Here is a 21,376-nt window from a genome sequence, read left to right as displayed (position 1 = left end):
TTCTCCCTAGAAATTGCCTTAGAATGCACATCATTGATTAGGAAGTCTTTTATGGTTTTGAGAGTTGGTGCAAGAATTCAAGCTAACAAAAGCAAACAACAATTAATTCAGATAAAGGCCTTGGCTAAGGGTAAGTATTGGAAGTCCCATCATTATAGTTTCCTTCAATTGTGATAGGTGTTGATTATTACTTCACTTAGTTAACCCCCTAATAATGGAGGAAAGTCAAGTGAGAGTAACTAACTTGAGTCACAAGTCCTAGTCTCACCCTAGGAAGGTCTAACTTTAGTGCACTCCAAGTCAATTAGCAATTCTCAATTCCTAGTCAAGAATTGATATCCACTACTCAAGTGTCACCAATAACTTAACCCCTAAGCCATGTAAGAGAAATATACTCCATAACTAGGGTTGTCATTATCACAAATAATTGGTAGGCACTCATAGAGGACATGATGTAATTAAGAGAAGAAAATTGAATTTAAACTATCCAACCCAAACAATCATCAACAATCAAGCAAATGAATGAAATTTCTCAATTCATTAATCAAAATTCAAAGTAGCAAAGTCAAACAAATCTAGATCTAAGAGATTGAATCAAAAGAGCATCAATTGAGAGTAGAAGAAGGGTAGATCTACAACTTGTATCAAAATAAAAGTGAATTAGCAATGTATCTCACCAAGAAATTAAAGGAGAATTGCAATGGAGGAAGTGAAATCCTAGAGAGAAGTTGGAGTTTCTCTCTCTAAACAAAATGTAACTAACTACCCAAAATATCTAAAATTATGACTAATTGTCCTAACCCCCCCTAATCCTTGCTCTTCTTAAGTTTTTGCCTCCAAAATTCTGCTCCAAAATTGGGCCTGGGACTGCCTGAAATTGCTGGTCACCTTTTCCTTTTAAAAAAATCACGTGCGCAAATCGGCGCGTACGCGCACAGTACGCGTACACGCACCTGGAGTTTTTCGCAACCTACGCGCTGGCGTGCAGTACGCGTGCGCGTCATAGGAAATATAGCCCAGCCATACAAGCGCGCCGGCTCTATGAGTACGCATCCTTCCATTCATGCATGCTTCCTTCACTCCTCTTAGCCATTTTTGCCCTATAACTTCTGAAACCACTTAACAAAAGGATCAAGGCATCGAATGGTAATAGAGGAGGATTACAATATATCAATTTTTGATGCAAAAGAAGCATGTTTTCATCTATGAAGCAAAGTGGGGAGAGGAACACAAAATCATGCAGTTTTATATGAATAAGTGTGGAAGATCATTGATAAAACCCTTAAAATATACACATGATAAACCCTAAAAACGGGGTTTATCATTTTTGATGAGAAGGTTTCTTGACGGTTTAGAATTTCTCTAATGAAGTCTCGTTGTAAAGTATAGTTTCTAAACCAATCAATAATCCTTTCATACAAAAATTTGTTTGTCACTAGTACAAACCCCTAAATTTATAAACCGAAGCATTGAACCTGTAACATCCCTTCCAGCAAAATACCTTGCTTAAGTCAAGGTATTTCTACTAGAAAGAACGTTACGTGACATTTTCTAATGTTAACTACTTAATTATCGAGTTCGTGTTTCAGTTTTAAGAAAATGCCAGAAAATTTTGTTTTTATTCATTAATGACATGATTCAAACATTCACAAATAACAATAATCACATAAATATTATTGATAATAATTCTTATACAAAAGAGACCAAATAAAACTCAAATACAATATACTAAACCTACCCCTCTATGTAAAATAAAATCTCAAAGGACAATAGCGAGGGGACTCTATGAAAGCAATTAAGACCATAAAGAAAATCTACTAATCGCTCGCAGCTTCAAATTGCGTCTTCAAACCTGTGTCACTGAAAGGGTGGAAAATTTGGGGGTGAGAACCAAACCACATGTTCTCAGTAGAGGTCGAGAATGCCGTGAAAGTAAAGAATAAAGCGCAAATAGTTAACTACATTCATAGACATCTAAAAGGAAACTAACTTTCTTTAAAAGCATTAGTTAATTACTCAATATCCTAAATCCATATTTTTCTTGTAAAACTTTTAAAAGTTTCCTAGACTGTATGAATGACCAACCTGTCCCAGTCATAGGTTCATTAAGTCTATGCTGAACCAGTTTGATTTTTCATACCTTACTAGACCATAACATAAAAGAAGTTACCTACGCGGTATAAATGATCATCCTGCTCCAAGCATAGGTTCATTAAGTCTATGCTGAACCAGTCAAATACTTTATACAGAACTAGACTTCCAACACAAACCAGTCATGGCCTCAGGCCCAAGCAATTCAACCAACACCCAATTTACCACAATCCAGCCAATCAATTTCAAACACAAGTAATGAGGTTCAAACACAATCAAGAGCAATTATATCAAATATAGCAATTAACAGTTAACAGAATTATTCATTTAGGCAAACCAATTACAATATGCACACCCAAACAATGTCACATAGATGCATATGATGAATGTCTAGTCCTAGTACAGGCCACGAGCTCATGTGTCGGTTAGCACCTGCATTCCCGACATTTATCCGGTCACGAGTTCACGATTTCCCGGATACGATTTTCCGTTCAAATAAATGCGCATATAATTATTAGCAGCTCTATTGAGACAGCCTCTGCTTTCTACTCGCAGGAAATATATACTCTTGGGAACGAAAAATTACTCTTGGGTTGTCTCAGGGCAACAGATAAATAAACAAACATCTCTTGGGTTGCATTAAGCAACAAACAAATAAATAATATCTCTTGGGTTGCATTAAGCAACAAATATATATATAATATCTCTTGGGTTGCCTCAAGCAACAGACAATCATACAATAAGTACTTTACTCTTTCCTTTTTCTTTCATAATTGCAAATACGCAAGCGGGACTAGACCCATGCCCTTGCCAACAATCTCATAAATCAAATATTCTTTTCTTAAAAGAATCATTGAAGTTATTATTATTAAATAAGCCTTGAATATTTATTTTGATTAAGTCCTTATATTTTTTATAAAAATTTGGACATAATCTCCTTTAAAAATAGGACTTATCCACCCTTACGGGTTCCTTCTTTCTCAACAATTCATCAGCCTCTTTCAGCATTTGCCACAGCAATATATTCTCAAAAACATTTGATAATAGAAAATCTATTTCTTAAATTTCATATCCAAAATAATTACCAACACAACTTGGCAGCCTGATTTCTATTTTGTTTTTAAAATATCAAATGAATTTGGAATTGCACAAACTTTATATCCATGCGACCGTCTCGGATTAAGCTTTCTATTAAATCAAAAATCATAATTTTTCGCTGACTATAGCTTCGGAAATATAAGCAAAACTGTGACTGTTTTGCAGTGTTTTAAAACCAGAAGACAGCAGCACCATACAACATTTGAAATTTCATATAAAATCGAAATTAAATCCAACTACCTTCAAAATTAATGTGATTAAATATAACTCATCCAAATTTCTTTCTCAATTGGTTCCAGGGTCATACCATTTTTAATGAAGGAGTTACGTAGCTTGGAAGTTAGGTAATTTTCTGCAGAATTCTGTTTTACAAATCATTGAACACAACCTCTTCCAAGTCCCATAACTCACTTATTAAAACATGGAAAATCCTGAAATTTAAATCACATATACTAAACATACTTAATTTTCACCTCCAATTAGTTTCATCTCAATATCGATCCAGGATCAAAATTTATAAACTCCCAAAGTTACTAATTTAAGAAAACAGAATCTGGCTTTTTCTGCATAATGCATCATCCTTCAAAAATTCATATCTTTAAAACTACAAGTCCAATTGTTCTGAAATTTTACGGCATTAAAATAATAAGAATAAAGTTTTATTTAAAATTGGTTTCATTTCAAAATTCAAACTACAGAATTTCCAATAGAGGAATCAAGTTGCTGCTGCGTTAAACGTTCTGCAGAAAAACCAGTTTTGACATCCATGATTCAAAAATTCACCATAAATCATAATCTTAGTGAAAAAGTCTCAAATTCAGCAGTCCAGTTCCCTATATCCCCAAGCTCAATCCAAACTTGGTCCCACACAATTCCGATAATCACAGAAATAGTTATAGTTTTTCAAAGTTTCCGGCTTCCTTTAAAAATAATGCAGAAAATCAAGTTTTACATTTTAACTTTGAAAAATCATAACTAGTTCTATAATTAATTCAAACTTCTCAAAATTGAGTCCCAACAACAACTTTTATTACACTTTACTCAGCTTTTGCTCTTATATCATTTTGATTATCGTTGAATAACTGATTCACTTCCAAAGTCACCTTTTAATTTCAAAAATCAGTTTTTCAGCAATCTATTTAGTATTCAAAATCCAACCCTTCAAAACCCCTCAAAACCAATTCCAAATCAACCACCAACCAAGTTCATTAACATTACAATATACCAAATAACAACTCAACGGCAACAAATCCAACATAACCCATTAAAATTCAGTAATTCTCAACAATAAGTCATCAAACAATTCCCAATCCACATAATCAATCAATATCACCAATCAACTATTCCAAATCACAATTTCAACCATTCCAATCACAATTTCAGTCACAATTCAATACTCACATAATCAATCAATTACTCACATCTATTAAATCTATTTGCAGTTATTCAATAAACCTTGTAGGCATTCTTAAATTGAAATCGTTTTAAACCCCCTACCTCAATGTCGAATTTCATAAAAACCGAAACCGAAGACGGAATTGTGGCATGATGACTGGTTGGGCTGCACCCAAAATGCAGCAGCTCCTTCATCCCTTATCCGCCAATGTTAGCAACACTCACAACAGCTTTGACAGGGCAGCAGCAACGCGAGTTGGCCACGACAGTGAGCAAAACAATGAATTCATATTTGGTAGAGTAATAATTCTGGAAATTCAGGGGTGGAACAGGGGCTAAATTAAATTGGAACAAGAGTAAGGCTAATAAAATGGCAGCGGAATAAACAAGAACGTCAAGTGGAGGTTCAGAACAAGAATGTCTTACAAGAATTAGAAAGGAATAACAGAACAAGGAAGCACCGGCAGCAGCACAGCCGATTATAGCAGCAACGGGGAAGACGGCCTTCTCCTCCACCTTGGTTCATGATTCCGGCGGCGGCAGTGGCAAGGAAAGCCTTCCCACCATGCGTTCTGCTTCGCCTCGCCATTCGCGTTCAATTACTAAAATTATATAAAATATTCTATTATAATAAGATTACTTAAAAATATTAATTGATTCAAAATAAAACTATCTCCGAGTCTATTTAATTATTTCTAACAAAATAATTTCTAAAATTACAAAATTTAAACTTAACAAGATAAAATCACAATTTATTTATATTTAGATTTTCAAAAATGCGGGATGTTACATTCTATCCAACTTACAAAAATTTTCGCCCTCGAAAATTGATATAAGATGGAGAAAAGATTCATATTCACATCCCCTTTTGAATATTTTAAAGATACCAAGAAAATTATATCACAAACACAAGAAAATATATTAGGTGATGCAAAAGTTGATAAAAATAATTTAATGCAAACCAAATTTCAAAATCCAAAATCAAATAGGCACAATATTCGTTTAGAACTCTTAACAAAGCACAACCACTTCCTCTTGTCGCCTCAGAATTAAACTCCTTATAACTTCGTATACTGATCAAATTCACTTTCCGTACACACAAATCGCGTCCCTAAGAACTAGCGCATATAAGGAATACGAAACATGAGAAGAGAAAGACAAACGGCACGAAAGGTTTATGAGAGAAACTGGAGGAATACTCAAATCCACAATTGAACAAGATGGTATTTCGCAAGGATTTGAAGGAATACGTGAGATCATCAATAAACAAGGATATATATAAGCAATGAAATGGAGCATAAAGGAAGTTAATTCAAAGCTTAGAAGAAATTTTGAATCGAACAGTTTCAATATGAACATCATTAGGAAAAATAGTACAACAATTTTGAACAACTTCAATTTGAAATAGAGGGAATTAGTTTATCTTTTTCAAAAGAATATATATAAATCTAACATTTTTCAAAGTACTTAAACTTAGTATAAATAATATGTTATATCGATTTAATTTTCAAATCAAAACAAATCATGCATGGTTTGTAAATTAAAGCTTGTTTGGTGTTAAGGGCAAAATATTTTCTTTAAAAATCTTGGAGGATACTTAAATACATAATCAGGTAAGAATAGCTATAAAAGTATAATAAAGTTGGCTGAAAATCAGCTTCTATTTAAAGAATAAATTTTGAAATAAGATTTTCTATAAATCAATAAAAGATAAGTGGTATATCACAGATAAACAAGATTAAACTATATAAAGAAGTTTTAGAGTTTATGTAAGAAAGTCTAGACCGAATTAAAAACAATCCCATCAAAATTTAAGCAATGGTTGTGGATACAGCCAAGTAAGAAAAGATTTAAATTAAAATTTTTCTCGAAGAGAATCTGAAACAAGTACTCAAGAAGGAAATTACAAGAAATGGTATGTTGCACCGAGATAAATCAGAGTTCAGAGCAAGGAGCATAGAGTTTGCAAGGTAAGGATAAATGTTCCAAAAGATTCAAACAACAACCAGATACAGAGTCAAGCAAGGACGTGCACGAATGATAATACAAGGTTAGTAAGAAAGAGATCAAAAATTAGAAATCCCATTACAATTAGTAGAGAAAGAGATAACGCTAAGCACGAATAAAGAGCATACGTTGAAACAGAACTAGTCTCTAGAATTTAGTTTCTATCGTCCCCAAAACCTCGTGATTCGCGTGACTTAACACTGCTATTTCGTCTATGATAACCCATTAGTATTTCTATATACATAAATCATTAGTATTAAGTTGGCCAAACTTGATACCATGAGGTATGCAATGGTAATCTAATAGCATTAATCATCAAACAGTCATGCATATAAAACACAAACTCTTGTCATCAGAACAAGCTATAAAGCATGACAGACACTCAGAGTATGCAATGAAGCATAGTCAGTCCACTCCCAAGGCTCTACAGGAAGGACTGCTCTGATACCATATTGTAACATCCCTTCCAGCAAAATACCTTGCTTAAGTCAGGGTATTTATACTAGAAAGAACGTTACATGACCTTTTCTAATATTAACTACTTAATTATCGAGCCTTTGTATCGAGTTCGCGTTTCAATTTTAAGAAAATGCCAGAAAATTTTGTTTTTATTCATTAATGACATGATTCAAACATTCACAAATAACAATAATCACATAAAAAGCGCAAATAGTTAACTGCATTCATAGACATCTAAAAGGAAACTAACTTTCTTTAAAAGCATTAGTTAATTACTCAATATCCTAAATCCATATTTTTCTTGTAAAACTTTTAAAAGTTTCCTAGACTGTATGAATGACCAACCTGTCCCAGTCATAGGTTCATTATGTCTATGCTGAACCAGTTTGATTTTTCATACCTTACTAGACCATAACATAAAAGAAGTTACCTACGCGGTATAAATGATCATCCTGCTCCAAGCATAGGTTCATTAAGTCTATGCTGAACCAGTCAGATACTTTATACGGAACTAGACTTCCAGCACAAACCAGTCATGGCCTCAGGCCCAAGCAATTCAACCAACACCCAATTCACCACAATCCAGCCAATCAATTTCAAACACAAGTAATGAGGTTCAAACACAATCAAGAGCAATTATATCAAATATAGCAATTAACAGTTAACAGAATTATTTAGTTAGGCAAACCAATTACAATATGCACACCCAAACAACGTCACATAGATGCATATGATGAATGTCTAGTCCTAGTACAGGCCATGAGCTCATGTGTCGGTTAGCACCTGCATTCCCGACATTTATCCGGTCACGAGTTCACGATTTCCTGCATACGATTTTCCGTTCAAATAAATGCGCATATAATTATTAGCAGCTCTATTGAGACAGCCTCTGCTTTCTACTCGTAGGAAATATATACTCTTGGAACGGAAAATTACTCTTGGGTTGCCTCAGGGCAACAGATAAATAAACAAACATCTCTTGGGTTGCATTAAGCAACAAACAAATAAATAATATCTCTTGGGTTGCATTAAGCAACAAATATATATATAATATCTCTTGAGTTGCCTCAAGCAACAGACAATCATACAATAAGTACTTTACTCTTTCCTTTTTCTTTCATAATTGCAAATACACAAGCGGGACTAGACCCACGCCCTTGCCAACAATCTCATAAATCAAATATTCTTTTCTTAAAAGAATCATTGAAGTTATTATTATTAAATAAGCCTTGAATATTTATTTTGATTAAGTCCTTATATTTTTTATAAAAATTTGGACATAATCTCCTTTAAAAATAGGACTTATCCACCCTTACGGGTTCCTTCTTTCTCAACAATTCATCAGCCTCTTTCAGCATTTGCCACAGCAATATATTCTCAAAAATATTTGATAATAGAAAATCTATTTCTTAAATTCCATATCCAAAATAATTACCAACACAACTTGGCAGCCTGATTTCCATTTTGTTTTTAAAATATCAAATGAATTTGGAATTGCGCAAACTTTATATCCATGCGACCGTCTCGGATTAAGCTTTCTATTAATTCAAAAATCATAATTTTTCGCTGACTATAGCTTCGGGAATATAAGCAAAACCGTGACTGTTCTGCAGTGTTTTAAAACCCGAAGACAGCAGCACCATACAACATTTGAAATTTCATATAAAATCGAAATTAAATCCAACTACCTTCAAAATTAATATGGTTAAACATAACTCATCCAAATTTCTTTCTCAATTGGTTCCAGGGTCATACCATTTTTAATGAAGGAGTTACGTAGCTTGGAAGTTAGGTAATTTTCTGCAGAATTCTGTTTTACAAATCATTGAACACAACCTCTTCCAAGTCCCATAACTCACTTATTAAAACATGGAAAATCCTGAAATTTAAATCAAATATACTAAACATACTTAATTTTCACCTCCAATTGGTTGCATCTCAATATCTATCCAGGATCAAAAGTTATAAACTCCCAAATTTACTAATTTAAGAAACAGAATCTGGCTTTTTCTGCATAATGCATCATCCTTCAAAAATTCGTATCTTTAAAACTACAAGTTCAATTGTTCTGAAATTTTACGGCATTAAAATAATAGGAATAAAGTTTTAGTTAAAATTGGTTCCATTTCAAAATTCAAACTGCAGAATTTCCAATAGAGGAATTAAGTTGCTGCTGCGTTAAACGTTCTGCAGAAAAACCAGTTTTGACATCCATGATTCAAAAATTCACTATAAATCATAAACTTGGTAAAAAAGTCTCAAATTCAGCAGTCCAGTTCCCTATATCCCCAAGCTCAATCCGAACTTGGTCCCACGCAATTCCGATAATCACAGAAATAGTTATAGTTTTTCAAAGTTTCTGGCTTCCTTTAAAAATAATGCAGAAAATCAAGTTTTACATTTTAACTTTGAAAAATCATAACTAGTAATTCCCAATCCACATAATCAATCAATATTACCAATCAACTATTCCAAATCACAATTTCAACCATCCCAATCACAATTTCAGTCACAATTCAATACTCACATAATCAATCAATTACTCACATCTATTAAATCTATTTGTAGTTATTCAATAAACCTTGTAGGCATTCTTAAATTGAAATCGTTTTAAATCCCCTACCTCAATGTCGAATTTCATAGAAACCGAAACCGAATACGGAATTGTGGCGTGATGACTGGTTGGGCTGCACCCAAAATGCAGCAGCTCCTTCATCCCTTATCCGCCAATGTTAGCAACACTCACAACAGCTTTGACAGGGCAGCAGCAACGCGAGTTGGCCACGACAGTGAGCAAAACAATGAATTCATATTGGGTAGAGTAATAATTCTGGAAATTCAGGGGTGGAACAGGGGCTAAATTAAATTGGAACAAGAGTAAGGCTAATAAAATGGCAGCGGAATAAACAAGAACGTCAAGTGGAGGTTCAGAAGAAGAATGTCTTACAAGAATTAGAAAGGAATAACAGAACAAGGAAGCACCGGCAGCAGCACGGCTGATTATAGCAGCAACGGGGAAGACGGCCTTCTCCTCCACCTTGGTTCATGATTCCGGCGGCGGCAGTGGCAAGGAAAGCCTTCCCACCATGCGTTCTGCTTCGCCTCGCCATTCGCGTTTCTCTCTGGGCGACACCGACTCCACGTCTCCTTTCCTCAACTCAGACTTGATGGCGGCACAGCAGCAACGATTCGACGACAACGAGGTTGGCTTCAACAGCGACTATGGAACGGCGACGAGGACGGAGCTTCCTCTCAGTCACTGCTCGCGTCTCCCTCTGGTCCGTGTACTCAACGGCAGCGAACAGTGATGGCTCACGACGGTGGCAGTCTCCTCCCTCCCCGATGACAATCCACTTCTCCCTCTTCTTCTCTGTTCCGTCACCCTCTCCCTCTACTCTCCGTTTCCTTCTTTCTTCCCTTCTGTTTTTTCCCCTTAAGCTCCCCGTGCCCTTTCTTTCCCTTTCTGATTGTAGATTTAGGAATTTAGGTTATAAATTAGGAATTTGTGATATTAGGGTTAAAATTAGGATTTTATAAAAGAATATAGATAGATATGAATAGATATTTTGATAAAATTGAAGAGTAGAGTAATTTTAAATCTTTCCCTTTCTGATTGTAGATTTAGGAATTTAGGTTATAAATTAAGAATTTGTGATATTAGGGTTAAAATTAAGATTTTATAAAAGAATATAGATAGATATGAATAGATATTTTGATAAAATTGAAGAGTAGAGTAATTTTAAAATCAAATATACTCTATTAAAAATATCTAAGAACATTATTTATTAACATATTGCTAAGTTCAATTAATTATTTCTAATTTAAATTATAAAATAAGTATATTAATCACATTTTTATAATATACGGTTAAACTCATTTAATTACTCTTAATTGATTGATTTATAAAATAGGATATCAAATTAATAAAATAAATCGTAACTTTTTTAGAATAAAAGTTACTTAAATTAAATTGTACAATTCTTTCTTATTTTTTAATTACTAAAATTATATAAAATATTCTATCATAATAAGATTACTTAAAAATATTAATTGATTCAAAATAAAACTATCTCTGAGTCTATTTAATTATTTCTAACAAAATAATTTCTAAAATTACAAAATTTAAACTTAACAAGATAAAATCACAATTTATTTATATTTAGATTTTCAAAAATGCGGGATGTTACAGAACCTCGGATCGTTCTCCCTAGGAATTGCAATGAAGCGTCTTGTTATTGGTTATGAGATATTTTAGGGTTTTTGTGATAAGGGACATGAAATGTAAATGGCGATGAAAATAAACTAACAACTAAAAAGGCTCTTGGCAAGATATGAGAACTAGAAGTCCTATCCTAGTTATCCTCCTCAATTGTGACCACAAATTGTTCATTGCTACCACTTAGTTAACCTCTAACCATGGAGGAAAGTCAAGTGGATGAATCAACTTGATTCCACAAGTCCTAGCCAACTCCGAAGGGAAAGACTAGCGTTAGTGGTATCCAAATCAATTAGCAACTTCTAATTATCGATCAACAAAGGAATTAGATAACTCAAGCGTCACTAATTACTCCACCTAGGCCAAGAGGGATAAAAATCTATACTAAAATCCAACCAAGTATTCCATCAAACACTTGGGAGGCACAAAAGAAAAGCATAGTAAATTGATAACAAGAATAGGATCTAACAACAATTGAATGTAAGAAATCAACAACAACAATCAAAGAGAACAAGATCTACATGAATTACCTCAAATTGCATTAAAAGAAAATAGAATGAACAAAAGTAGATCTATAAACAAAGTAGAAGCAAGTAATAACAACAATAGAAGAACGACGAATGTAACAACAAAGAATTAAGAAGAAGAAGTAGAAGAGAGCATGAATTAAAATCTAGATCTAAGAACTAAACCTAATCCTAATCCTAATTCTAGAGAGAAGTGAGAGCTTCTCTCTCTAAAACTAAAACTAAACTAGCCTAATGTGTGTGTGTCTACACTCTCATGCCTTCCCCTTCATTCCTTGGTCTTTTTAGCCTTTTTCCGCCAAAAATTCAGCTCCAAATGCGGCTGGAAACACTCCAAAATCGCCAGGTACATGTTCCTCTTTAAAAATCATGTGCGGTCATCGGCGCTTACGCACACAGTGCACGTGCGCGTCCCTGGAGAATTTCGTGATCTGCGCGTAGGCGCATAGTGCGCATGCGCGCCCATGGGCTTTTTCAAATTTTTGGTTTTCATGATTTCTCCATTTTGTATGCTTTCCTTTCACTCCTTTGATCCTTTTCTAGCCCTTTTCAACCTGAAATCACTAGCAAATACATCAAGGCATCTAGTAGAATTAAAGGAAGATTAAAACTATCAAGTTAAAGATCTAAAAAGCATATTTTCACATCTAAGCTCAAATACAGAGACAATCACAAAATCATGCTATTTCATTGAATAAATGTGAGGAAAGTTTATCAAAATGTTCTAAATTCAACATAAGATAAACCCTACAAAGGGGGTTTATCAACCTCCCCACACTTAAACTAAGCATGTCCTCATGCTTAAACCAAGAATGAAGCAAAGGGTATGACATTTATTCAATGCAACTAAATCATCTAAATGCAACTATCTAAATGGATGCAACCAACTATATGAATGCTAGTGCTTGGTCAAAACAAATCAAATTCCAACAGAATACATGTAAGCTCAAAGGCTCAAACTATGGGAATCAAACCCAACCGACAATTGCATTGAATTATCAAAATAATTTACAAACTTGCATGAATATATGTGATAATGGTGACTACATGTAATTGGGCAATACTTTAAGTTTTAAGGATAAAGAAAATTAATTATATTACTATGTATTTTCAATTAGAGCATGAGTAAAAATCAAATAGCAATTTGATGCAACAAATAATATATTTTTAGAGTAATTTTAAGGTTTCAATTAGTTTTAAATTAAGTCTCAAAATCCTTAATTTCATATACAAACCCTAAGCCTATTTAAACCAATTTTTCCCTTTAACCCCAAAAGAAACCCCTTGCCACCCCTTTCTCTTTCAGTAATGCACATACACACAACATAGCAGCTGCTGTTGGGAAAAGAAAGAAAGAAAGAAAGAAAGATAAGAATGAAGGAAAGAAAGCTTCAGAACGAACTAAGAAAGAAAAAGAGAAGGGAAATGGAAACAGGGGAACCAGGGAAGGGAGAGTCAGATCCGAGAAAGCAGAGACTGGGAACAGAAGAAGAGGAGAGGAAGGAGGGTCGCCGCGCTGTGCCGCTCTCTGTGCCGGTTGCCATCGCCACCACTGAATCATCGCGCCGCCACGCTGCCGCCACTGTCGGGCTGTTTGTGCTGCCATCGACACAGTTCAGAGAGGAAGGAAGAGCTACAATGAGGAAGGGAGCAAGAGCCCGTCGCGCTCACTGCAAACTCGTCATCCGTGTCTTGTCGCCGCGCTGGAGTCGTCGTCGCCAATGCTGAGTACCGTCGCTGCCGCCTTTGATGGAAGCCGCCACCATAGCTGGGAAGAACGAAGTAGGGGAGAGGAGGTTTCATTGATGTCGTGGCAGAGAAAGAGGACGAGACATGTGAGAGAGAGTGACGCACAGAGGAGGGACCATCCCTCTGCCGCCGCCGGTCGCTGCCATCATTAATGGTGAGTCAGTTAAGCCCTAGCCATGAGAACCACCATCTCTGAACCCTTATTGCTCTGTAAAGTACCCTGTATTTGCCTCTGATGTTATTGGCCATATTGTTTATTGTGGTTTATCTCAATTGGAGTCATTGGTGAAGGTGTTGCCGCTGCTAGAAGCCAACGTTGGGGCTGTTGCTGGTTCTGATTCTATTATCATGGTACTGGTTTGATCTTTCCCTTGGGCCTGATCCATTTGCACGTTATGTTTTGTCATTGCTATAGTTGTCATATTCTTGTTTTAATTCAATTATAGTTTTTGCTTTGTCTTGGATTCCTAGGGCTGTTTCTGCCCTTGATCATATTAGATTCAAAATTTGTCCTGCTGCAACCATTACCATCACCACGAAATTAATGTTGTTGCTGTTCCAATGGATGCGGTGTCTTTGATTTCATTGGAATTATCATTGTTGCTGCGAATTTAAAATAAACGGATTTATCATGGTTAATTCCTACGGATTCGACTTTCCGAGGGGCTTTTTATACAAACTAATTTATTTTAAATTAGAAATTATTATAAATAGATATAATGTGCAAAATGTATTTCTGTTGATTATGTGAGTCTTATGAATTGTCTGATTTTGTCCTGAATGAATATGGTTGCCTGTTTGATTGGGATAATGTCTACTTTGATAAATTGGAGATTTTTGGATTTGGTTGAATTGAAATTATTTTTGATAATCTGAAAGTTTGAGTTTTTGTTTTATTGGCATCTGATTTGGTCTTGAACCTGTTCGAAAGAGTTAAGGATTGGTTTGGTTGGGACCCGGACAGGGTGGCAAAGTCCAAGTTTTAGGGGAGATGCTGCCGAAATTTCTATAAAATCCGAGACTTTATTTGAAATAGTATTTTAAGAAGGAACGGATTATGCCTTGAACTTTATTACCGATAAAAGAATTAGATTGAACACTGTTATTAAGAAAATTGTTATATTTTGAATGTAAACTATTTTAGAAAAGAATTATGTTTTAAAGTCAATTTAAAGATGAAAAGAATCAAGTTTTGGAATTTGATTGAATAAGCAAATTTGAAGGAGTTTTAATGGAGTTCGATTAACTAATTTCACTTTACGACATTTTAGGAAGAGTTTGAAGTATTTTCTAAAACTTTGATTTAGTAAAATTGAAACACTTTCCGAGCCTTTGGAAACTGATTTAAGAATGAAACTGAAATTGATTTTTGGTTTAAAAATGATTTGGTTTTGGCTTAAGTTTAGTTGGTTTGAAATTGGTTCGGAATAGTTATAAACACGATTCGGTTTCGATTTAAATTCTATTCTATTTATTCAAATCAAGAAGTTAAAGTTTCGGAGGTTTTCAATGAATTTAAGAAATGAGTTAGGTTATTCTCCTCTGAAGTCTTGAGACTCCGCTGAGGAATTTTATGACCAAATCTTGATTTAAAAATGAAGGATTTTGAGTCTTTCAAAGAGATTTTGAATTTGGCATGATTTTGTGATTGTTTGGAAGTGTTAGAAAGATGTGGAAAGTGGCTCCGTTTTGAAAAGTGATTCTTGGCAAGATGTGAAGTGATGAAAATAGGCTAAGAATGAATTTGAAATGGGTTATTGAGCCTGATTGATTATGGATGTCCTCAAGATTGATGAGTTATGGTTTGGTAGGCATAAGGGCCGGGTTCGTCCCACTTCTGCTGAGATGAGATTGTTGATAAGTTTCTGGCACCTGGCAAGGACGGTGGTTTAATCCCGCTTGTCGAGGGTGCCGCGCCCACTTAAGGATGGTGGTTTGATCCCGCTTACGGTGGAGGCAAGGACGGTGGATTAATCCCGCTTGTCTGTGGGACCTACGGGTAAGGACGGCGGTTGGATCCCACTTATCCAAGTCGGGTTTGGCAATGTAACTGACGCATGAGCTCATGGCTTGTAGGACAGGCATGCATCATATGCATTTTTGTGACATTGTTTGGGTGTGCATATTGAGTTTGATTTGCCTATGTGAATACGTATGTTAACTTCTAACTAATATAATTGTTGTACTTGCTATTAATTGTGTTTGAACTACATTAATTGTGATTGTGTTTGATTGGTTGGTTTGTGATGAATTGGTTGATGATTGAGTTGTTAGGGCCGGGGGCCGTGTTGGATTGGATGGGCTTAAGGCCGTGATTGGTATATTGAGTTCTAGTTCTGTATAAAGTATCTGACAGGTTCAGCATAGACTTAATGAACCTACGCTTGGAACGGGATGATCATTTATACCACATAGGTAACTGCTTTCATGGTTGCGGTATAGAAAAGTATGAAAAATCAAACTCTTACAGCATAGACTTAATTGAACCTATGTTTGGGATATGTTAATCATTCATACTGTTTAGGAAAAATCTTTTAGACTTTTGCAAGAAAGGAAAAAGGTTTTGTTTTAAAATATTTGAGAAATTTATCAAGTCTTCAAAAAGGGATGTTCTGGATTTCGAATGTGTACCCAAGGTTTTTGGAAAGACTCATAAGACGAGCAATGATCACTGTACTCTAAGAATAATTTTATTTTACGTATCTTGTTATAGCAATTTCTATAAATCCTATAGTGAGAACAAGCAATGAGGACGTTCTCACTCCCCTACAGGTTATTCCTTTTCAGGATATGGACGACGAAGCTTCAGAAGAGTTATGTTCCTTTTTTGTTTATTTGTTTTTTTGTATTATCTTAGTTATTATTTTCCCTCGCCTTTACCATATAATAAGTTTGTACGAGGGATAGGAAATTATGAGATGTATGTTTGTAAGCTAGTGTTATGTATATTATTGTATTTGGTTTGCATGAACATGTATGTTTATGTTTTCAACGAAAAAGTGTTTTTGAAGGGTTATGCATTTTTAAGTTTTAAACATGCTCCTATTTTAGTATTAAATATGTTTAGAGTTGTCGTAATACCCAAGCTATCAGAGTGGCGCAGCCGGAAACGTGACATTCGGATAGTGAGAATGTTACATAAGTCACAACCTAAACCTTTTTTATTATTAGAACTTACTCACTCCCTACATTAATGTACAAAGTAAAGCTTTTATATCCATTGTTAATAAAATCATAAATTATTTTATGAAAAATAATAAAATGTCATAGATCAAGCTTCAAAAACCATTTATTTTCTTGATGGAACCTAACAGAAAAAGAAGTAATGAGGTAACAAGGTGCATAAACAAAAGAAAGTAGAGAAGTGAAAGACATTGATACCCATCTCGAGTGCACAGAGAGTGACGTCAGTGTTCTGCTTTATGTACTTCTGCATGAGCAAAAATTAAGCAATGTTAGAAACTCAACTCAATGTAGAGAGTGGTAATTTTGTTATCCCGCTAGCCTTTCTGTCTTGAAATTTATCACTGAATTCTTGATTCCCTTGTTTATCTCATAAACAATTTGAGACAGCCAAGAGAATAAAAAGTTTAAAAATATTCTATAACAAGAAGAAAATAAATTACAACTAAAAGTAGCAGGTAGAGCCCGTACATAGCAATTTTAGGATGGCCATGTTCAAGCTTGATTTGCTTTCCAGGAATACAGATCCTGTTTAAAGCACTAAGAGAAGCTTTGGCAGCTCGCACATCATAGAACTCGATGAATTTCACATGATTCACTTCAAGATATTCATAGATCTGCAATTACACAATAATTACTAATGCCAAAATAATTCTTGGTAAGACACATGATGGGAAAAAGGTGAAAGCCCAGAATTAAAACTTACTTCTTTAATTACTCCATATAATCCAAAAATATGCTTAAGTTCATCATTTGAAACAGATGAATCAAGACCAGATATCATCACACCACCATGACCAAATATCCTTTTTGGGAGCATTGTCTAAAATGCCATTAAGTAAAGATAAAACTATAAGCAAAGCAAAAGAACTTTGAACACAAAGAGACTGACAAAGGAAGAATATAGCAGTAACTACCTTTAGAATTGAATAATGTATGTCAAGCTATTGAGATCTCAACTTATCAAAAAGCTTATTGAGAGCAGAACCTTTGTTGAATTGAATTATAATATACTTCAATAATTGAGGACTATATACTTATTATAATATCAATTTTTTGTTTCAAAATTCTTCCTTATTATTTTGCACTTGATTGATTATTTCCTCAATGAATAATGATAGCTGTAATCATGATGCCAAAAGGATATGATATAATTGATATGTAGATGTTGTACTCACCAGCAATTCCATGGATGCAAAGATAACACATGTTTTGAACCTAGACAGACATGTATCATTGATGAATCCTCCAACTAGAGATAGCAAGAATGCAGTTTCCATGAAGTTGGTCAAGGTTGTGGCAGATTTTGTTAAGCTGAAGTACATGAAGCCAAAGAAATATGTTAATAGGCTCACCGCATTGGCAACGAACGCCATGTTCTCTAGTCCTTCCATAGCTGCATGCACCAATATAATTACATACTTCAAATAAAAATAGAACAAACTAAACATAATATAATACTGATTTGGAAGGAAGCTAGCTATGCTGTTAATTAGTTACCGTACACAAAAAGTACAGCTCTGTTTCCTCTTTTCCTTCATAGCCCTTGTTGGGTATCCACCATATCTCTGCAGATTCCCTGTCGAGTAATAATCAGACCAAACTCATCACTTGATATGCTTTGTCAATATATGTAATAGGAACATTCAAATTCCTGGCTCAGGTAGAACTGAAATAAAACATTAAAGATTACCATCGTTTCTTGTTCTTTCTAAGCAGAACCCGCTTCTTCTTGTGGCACTTTTATAGTTCAATCACATATGAATTGAATTTATATATAAGGAGTAGTTACTGGTCATTTGATATTTTGAATAGATTATTGGTTCCAAGTTTCCTAATTGTAAGGTTTAAATTAAATAATAAAGCATAGCAAAACAATCCAACATGGCATTAGAAAAATAATATTGGTCACGTTGAAATTTGTAAGCTTAGTTTAACTATATATATGTCCTTGTATTAAGTTGACTTAATCATTCATTTCTAACAAGAACAATTTATTGCATGCCGATACAGCTTAACTTGGGATTGATTGGCATCTCTAAACTACCTAATTAATTCATTCATGCATGTGCTGTTGAGTATCTTGGCCAAGGCTCCAGAATTTTCAGCCTGAAAAGTTCCTAATCCAACAGAAGGTATCTTGGCACCTATGTTCAGCTCAAAGAATTTCCTACGCCATAATTTCTTTAATTAATTAATTAAATAATTAATTCTCTTCAACGATCACTTGCGTAATCGCTTTGGTGTTTAGTTATTAGTAAGGTAATCATCAATTAATTGCACATTAATCATGTAATTTAAATTACTTAACACTATTTCAATCGTATAGAGGAGGAAAATTAAAAAAAGAAGATGAAGTAGATTACTGTGAATTGATATAGATGGTAGAACCAAATCATACAAGCTTAGTCGGAGGCAGCAAAAATAGCTTCACAGCTAGAGAACCAGATTGAATCTGCAAATTGAAGCCAAAGGACTAGATCTCAGAAGCTCCGCCAGAGAGAGCAACAACGGCGTCACTTGCGGCAGTGAGGAGATGATGAACGGTTGCGAACAGAAAGCAAACCCTCAAATCAAAGCAAAAAATTAGATCGCAGAAGCTCCACCAAAGGCAACATCAACGATGTTGCTTACGGCGGTGAGGAAATGGACGACGACGAGCAAATGAACAGCAGTGAGGAGATGAACGGCGGTGATAAAACCTCAAATTGAAACCAGAGAAGCAGATCTAGAACCTCCGCCAAAGGCAGCAACAACAATAACGTTGCTTACGGCAACTTGGGGCTGAGCGGTGCCGAGCAAATGAATGGCGGCGGAGATGAACGATAGCGATAAAACCTCAAATAGTAGCCAGAGAAGCAGATCTAGAATATCCGCCAAAGGCAACAACAATGATAACGTTGCTTACGGCGGCAGAAAACTAGGGTTAGGTTCATCACATTTACACGTCACACTCATTCTCTCATTCGCAATATTACTCTTATTTTCATCCTCTCAAATGCACAACAACATCACCTCTGAGTCTTAGTTTTTTGTTTTTTAAAAGAACAGAAAGGAATACTAAAGATAATGGCGGTTTTAAACCACCGTATTCTTCAAAAACCGCCACCAATCACCGGAATAATATGGCGGACCTTAATTTTTGCCAAAATTAACAAAAATTTGGCCATTACATAAAACTGCCATAATATAAGCGTCATTTTAACCAACATTTTTTGTAGTGGCAGGGCTTTCCAGAAATATATAATAGTCCATAGTCCATACTTTGCTTTGGAAATGAAGGCCCAAAACGGGCGTTTAACGCCAGCCACCTACCCTATTCCTGGAGTTGGACGCCCACAAGGGAGCAGCTGGTGTCCAACGCCCAAAAGGGAGTCCCAAGCTAGCGTTCAACTCCCCTAAGGGGTACTAGCTCATGGGAGACACTCAAGCTCAGCCCAAACACTCACCAAGTGGTCCCCAAAAGTGGATTTTCGCACTACAAGACTAGTTTATCTTATTTTTTGTAATTCTTAGTTGCTAGACTAGTATATATAGAACAAAGATCACCCTTGTTAGAGATCTTTGCCTATTCGAACCTTTCATTGTATTTTTCAGTCAGCACGAGTCACTAACCTCCTAAGGTTAAGGTTAGGAGCTCTGTTGAGTTTCATGGATCAATAATATTACTGTTCTTTCTCAATTTGTCTGATTTTATTCTCTTATGTATTCTCGTTCTTCATCTTATGAATTGAGGGTGACCCGTGACAATCATCCTTATTCTACTTGGGTTCCGTGTGAGTCCTTACCCAGATAGCGTTGAACCAGAGCTAGAGATTCCATTGTGGATTCCAATAAAGCATCTGAGCAACTTTGGATACGTGACATGAAATTTTGTTGACTATGGGTACGTGAGGTCTTTGTGGCATAAGGCTAGAGTTAGAGAAGCAGCACTCTCTAATCCAAAAGATCTGCCTTGTCTGTGGCACCTTGAGTAGGATCATAAATAGGAGAGGATTACTTACAGCTTCATCTTCTACTATAATGAGAAACCTTGAGGTGGCTTGATGAGAGGACATAAGTCATCTCAACATGGTGGATTGCTGCAGTGGAGGAGGTTAACTTGATGAGAGGACATGAGTCAATCACTTACAGCTGCCATTGAAGGAATCAGAAAGTTATTGAAGAAGATAGTAAGAAAAGTCAATCCAGAAAGACAAAACATCTCTGAAGCCTCAACCATTTTATCACCATTGATTTCTCATCTATCTAGTAACATTTTATTTATTTATTTTGTTTTATGCATTTTTCGTGACAAACTATAATTTCTATCTGCCTAACTAAGATCTTCAAGATAACCACTACTTGCTCAAACCAACAATCTCCGTAGGATCGACCCTCACTCACCTGAGGTATTACTTGGATTACCCGGTATACTTGTCGGTCTATCTGTGCGAATTCTGTGGAGCCAATTTCGTGCACCACTAGTGAGGATGGGTTTGGTAACTTAAAATGGTAGTTAGGCTTTGAATTAAGGGTGACTGCATTTAGTGGATTTGAATGGATAGTTTGTTTTGAGTTTAGAGCCGGTGACTTAGGCTTGTGAAGTTCTGAGGATGGGATGACTTGAGTGGATTGGCGAGGTATTGAGATAATAATATATTAAGAACTA

The 21,376-nt window shown here is 35.2% G+C and overlaps 1 protein-coding gene and 1 long non-coding RNA gene across 12 annotated transcripts; both read right to left on the bottom strand.

Annotated features, from left to right (window-relative positions):
• Positions 1,601 to 10,518, bottom strand: LOC107609047. Of its 2 annotated transcripts, none has more exons than XR_001613052.2 (3): positions 9,998 to 10,518; positions 9,674 to 9,880; positions 1,601 to 1,860 (listed from the first exon to the last, which is right to left on the bottom strand). It is a non-coding gene; the product is annotated as an uncharacterized LOC107609047 (long non-coding RNA). The 2 variants fall into 2 exon arrangements; XR_002350027.1 differs by lacking the exon at positions 1,601 to 1,860 and adding an exon at positions 7,856 to 7,874.
• LOC107609045 (protein MEI2-like 3) lies at positions 16,986 to 19,582 on the bottom strand. 10 transcript variants are annotated; one of them, XR_002350026.1, is made up of 6 exons: positions 19,292 to 19,582; positions 19,092 to 19,180; positions 18,226 to 18,394; positions 17,904 to 18,121; positions 17,643 to 17,713; positions 16,986 to 17,342 (listed from the first exon to the last, which is right to left on the bottom strand). XR_002350026.1 is itself a non-coding variant. In XM_021105971.1 (2 exons), the coding sequence occupies exons 1-2, from the start codon at positions 17,543 to 17,545 to the stop codon at positions 17,133 to 17,135; spliced, it is 324 nt and encodes a 107-aa protein (XP_020961630.1). In that variant the 5' UTR covers positions 17,546 to 17,567; the 3' UTR covers positions 16,986 to 17,132. The 10 variants fall into 10 exon arrangements, 1 of the variants encoding a protein (XP_020961630.1); XR_002350022.1 differs by having other exon boundaries at positions 17,904 to 17,977; positions 18,081 to 18,121; positions 19,092 to 19,580; XR_002350023.1 differs by having other exon boundaries at positions 17,904 to 17,977; positions 18,081 to 18,121; positions 18,231 to 18,394; positions 19,092 to 19,580.

Source organism: Arachis ipaensis, chromosome B07, assembly GCF_000816755.2.
Source record: "Arachis ipaensis cultivar K30076 chromosome B07, Araip1.1, whole genome shotgun sequence".
NCBI classification, from domain to species: Eukaryota; Viridiplantae; Streptophyta; class Magnoliopsida; order Fabales; family Fabaceae; genus Arachis; species Arachis ipaensis.
The sequence above is the reverse complement of the archived record's forward strand: the minus strand, read 5'-3'. Positions and strand labels throughout refer to the sequence as shown.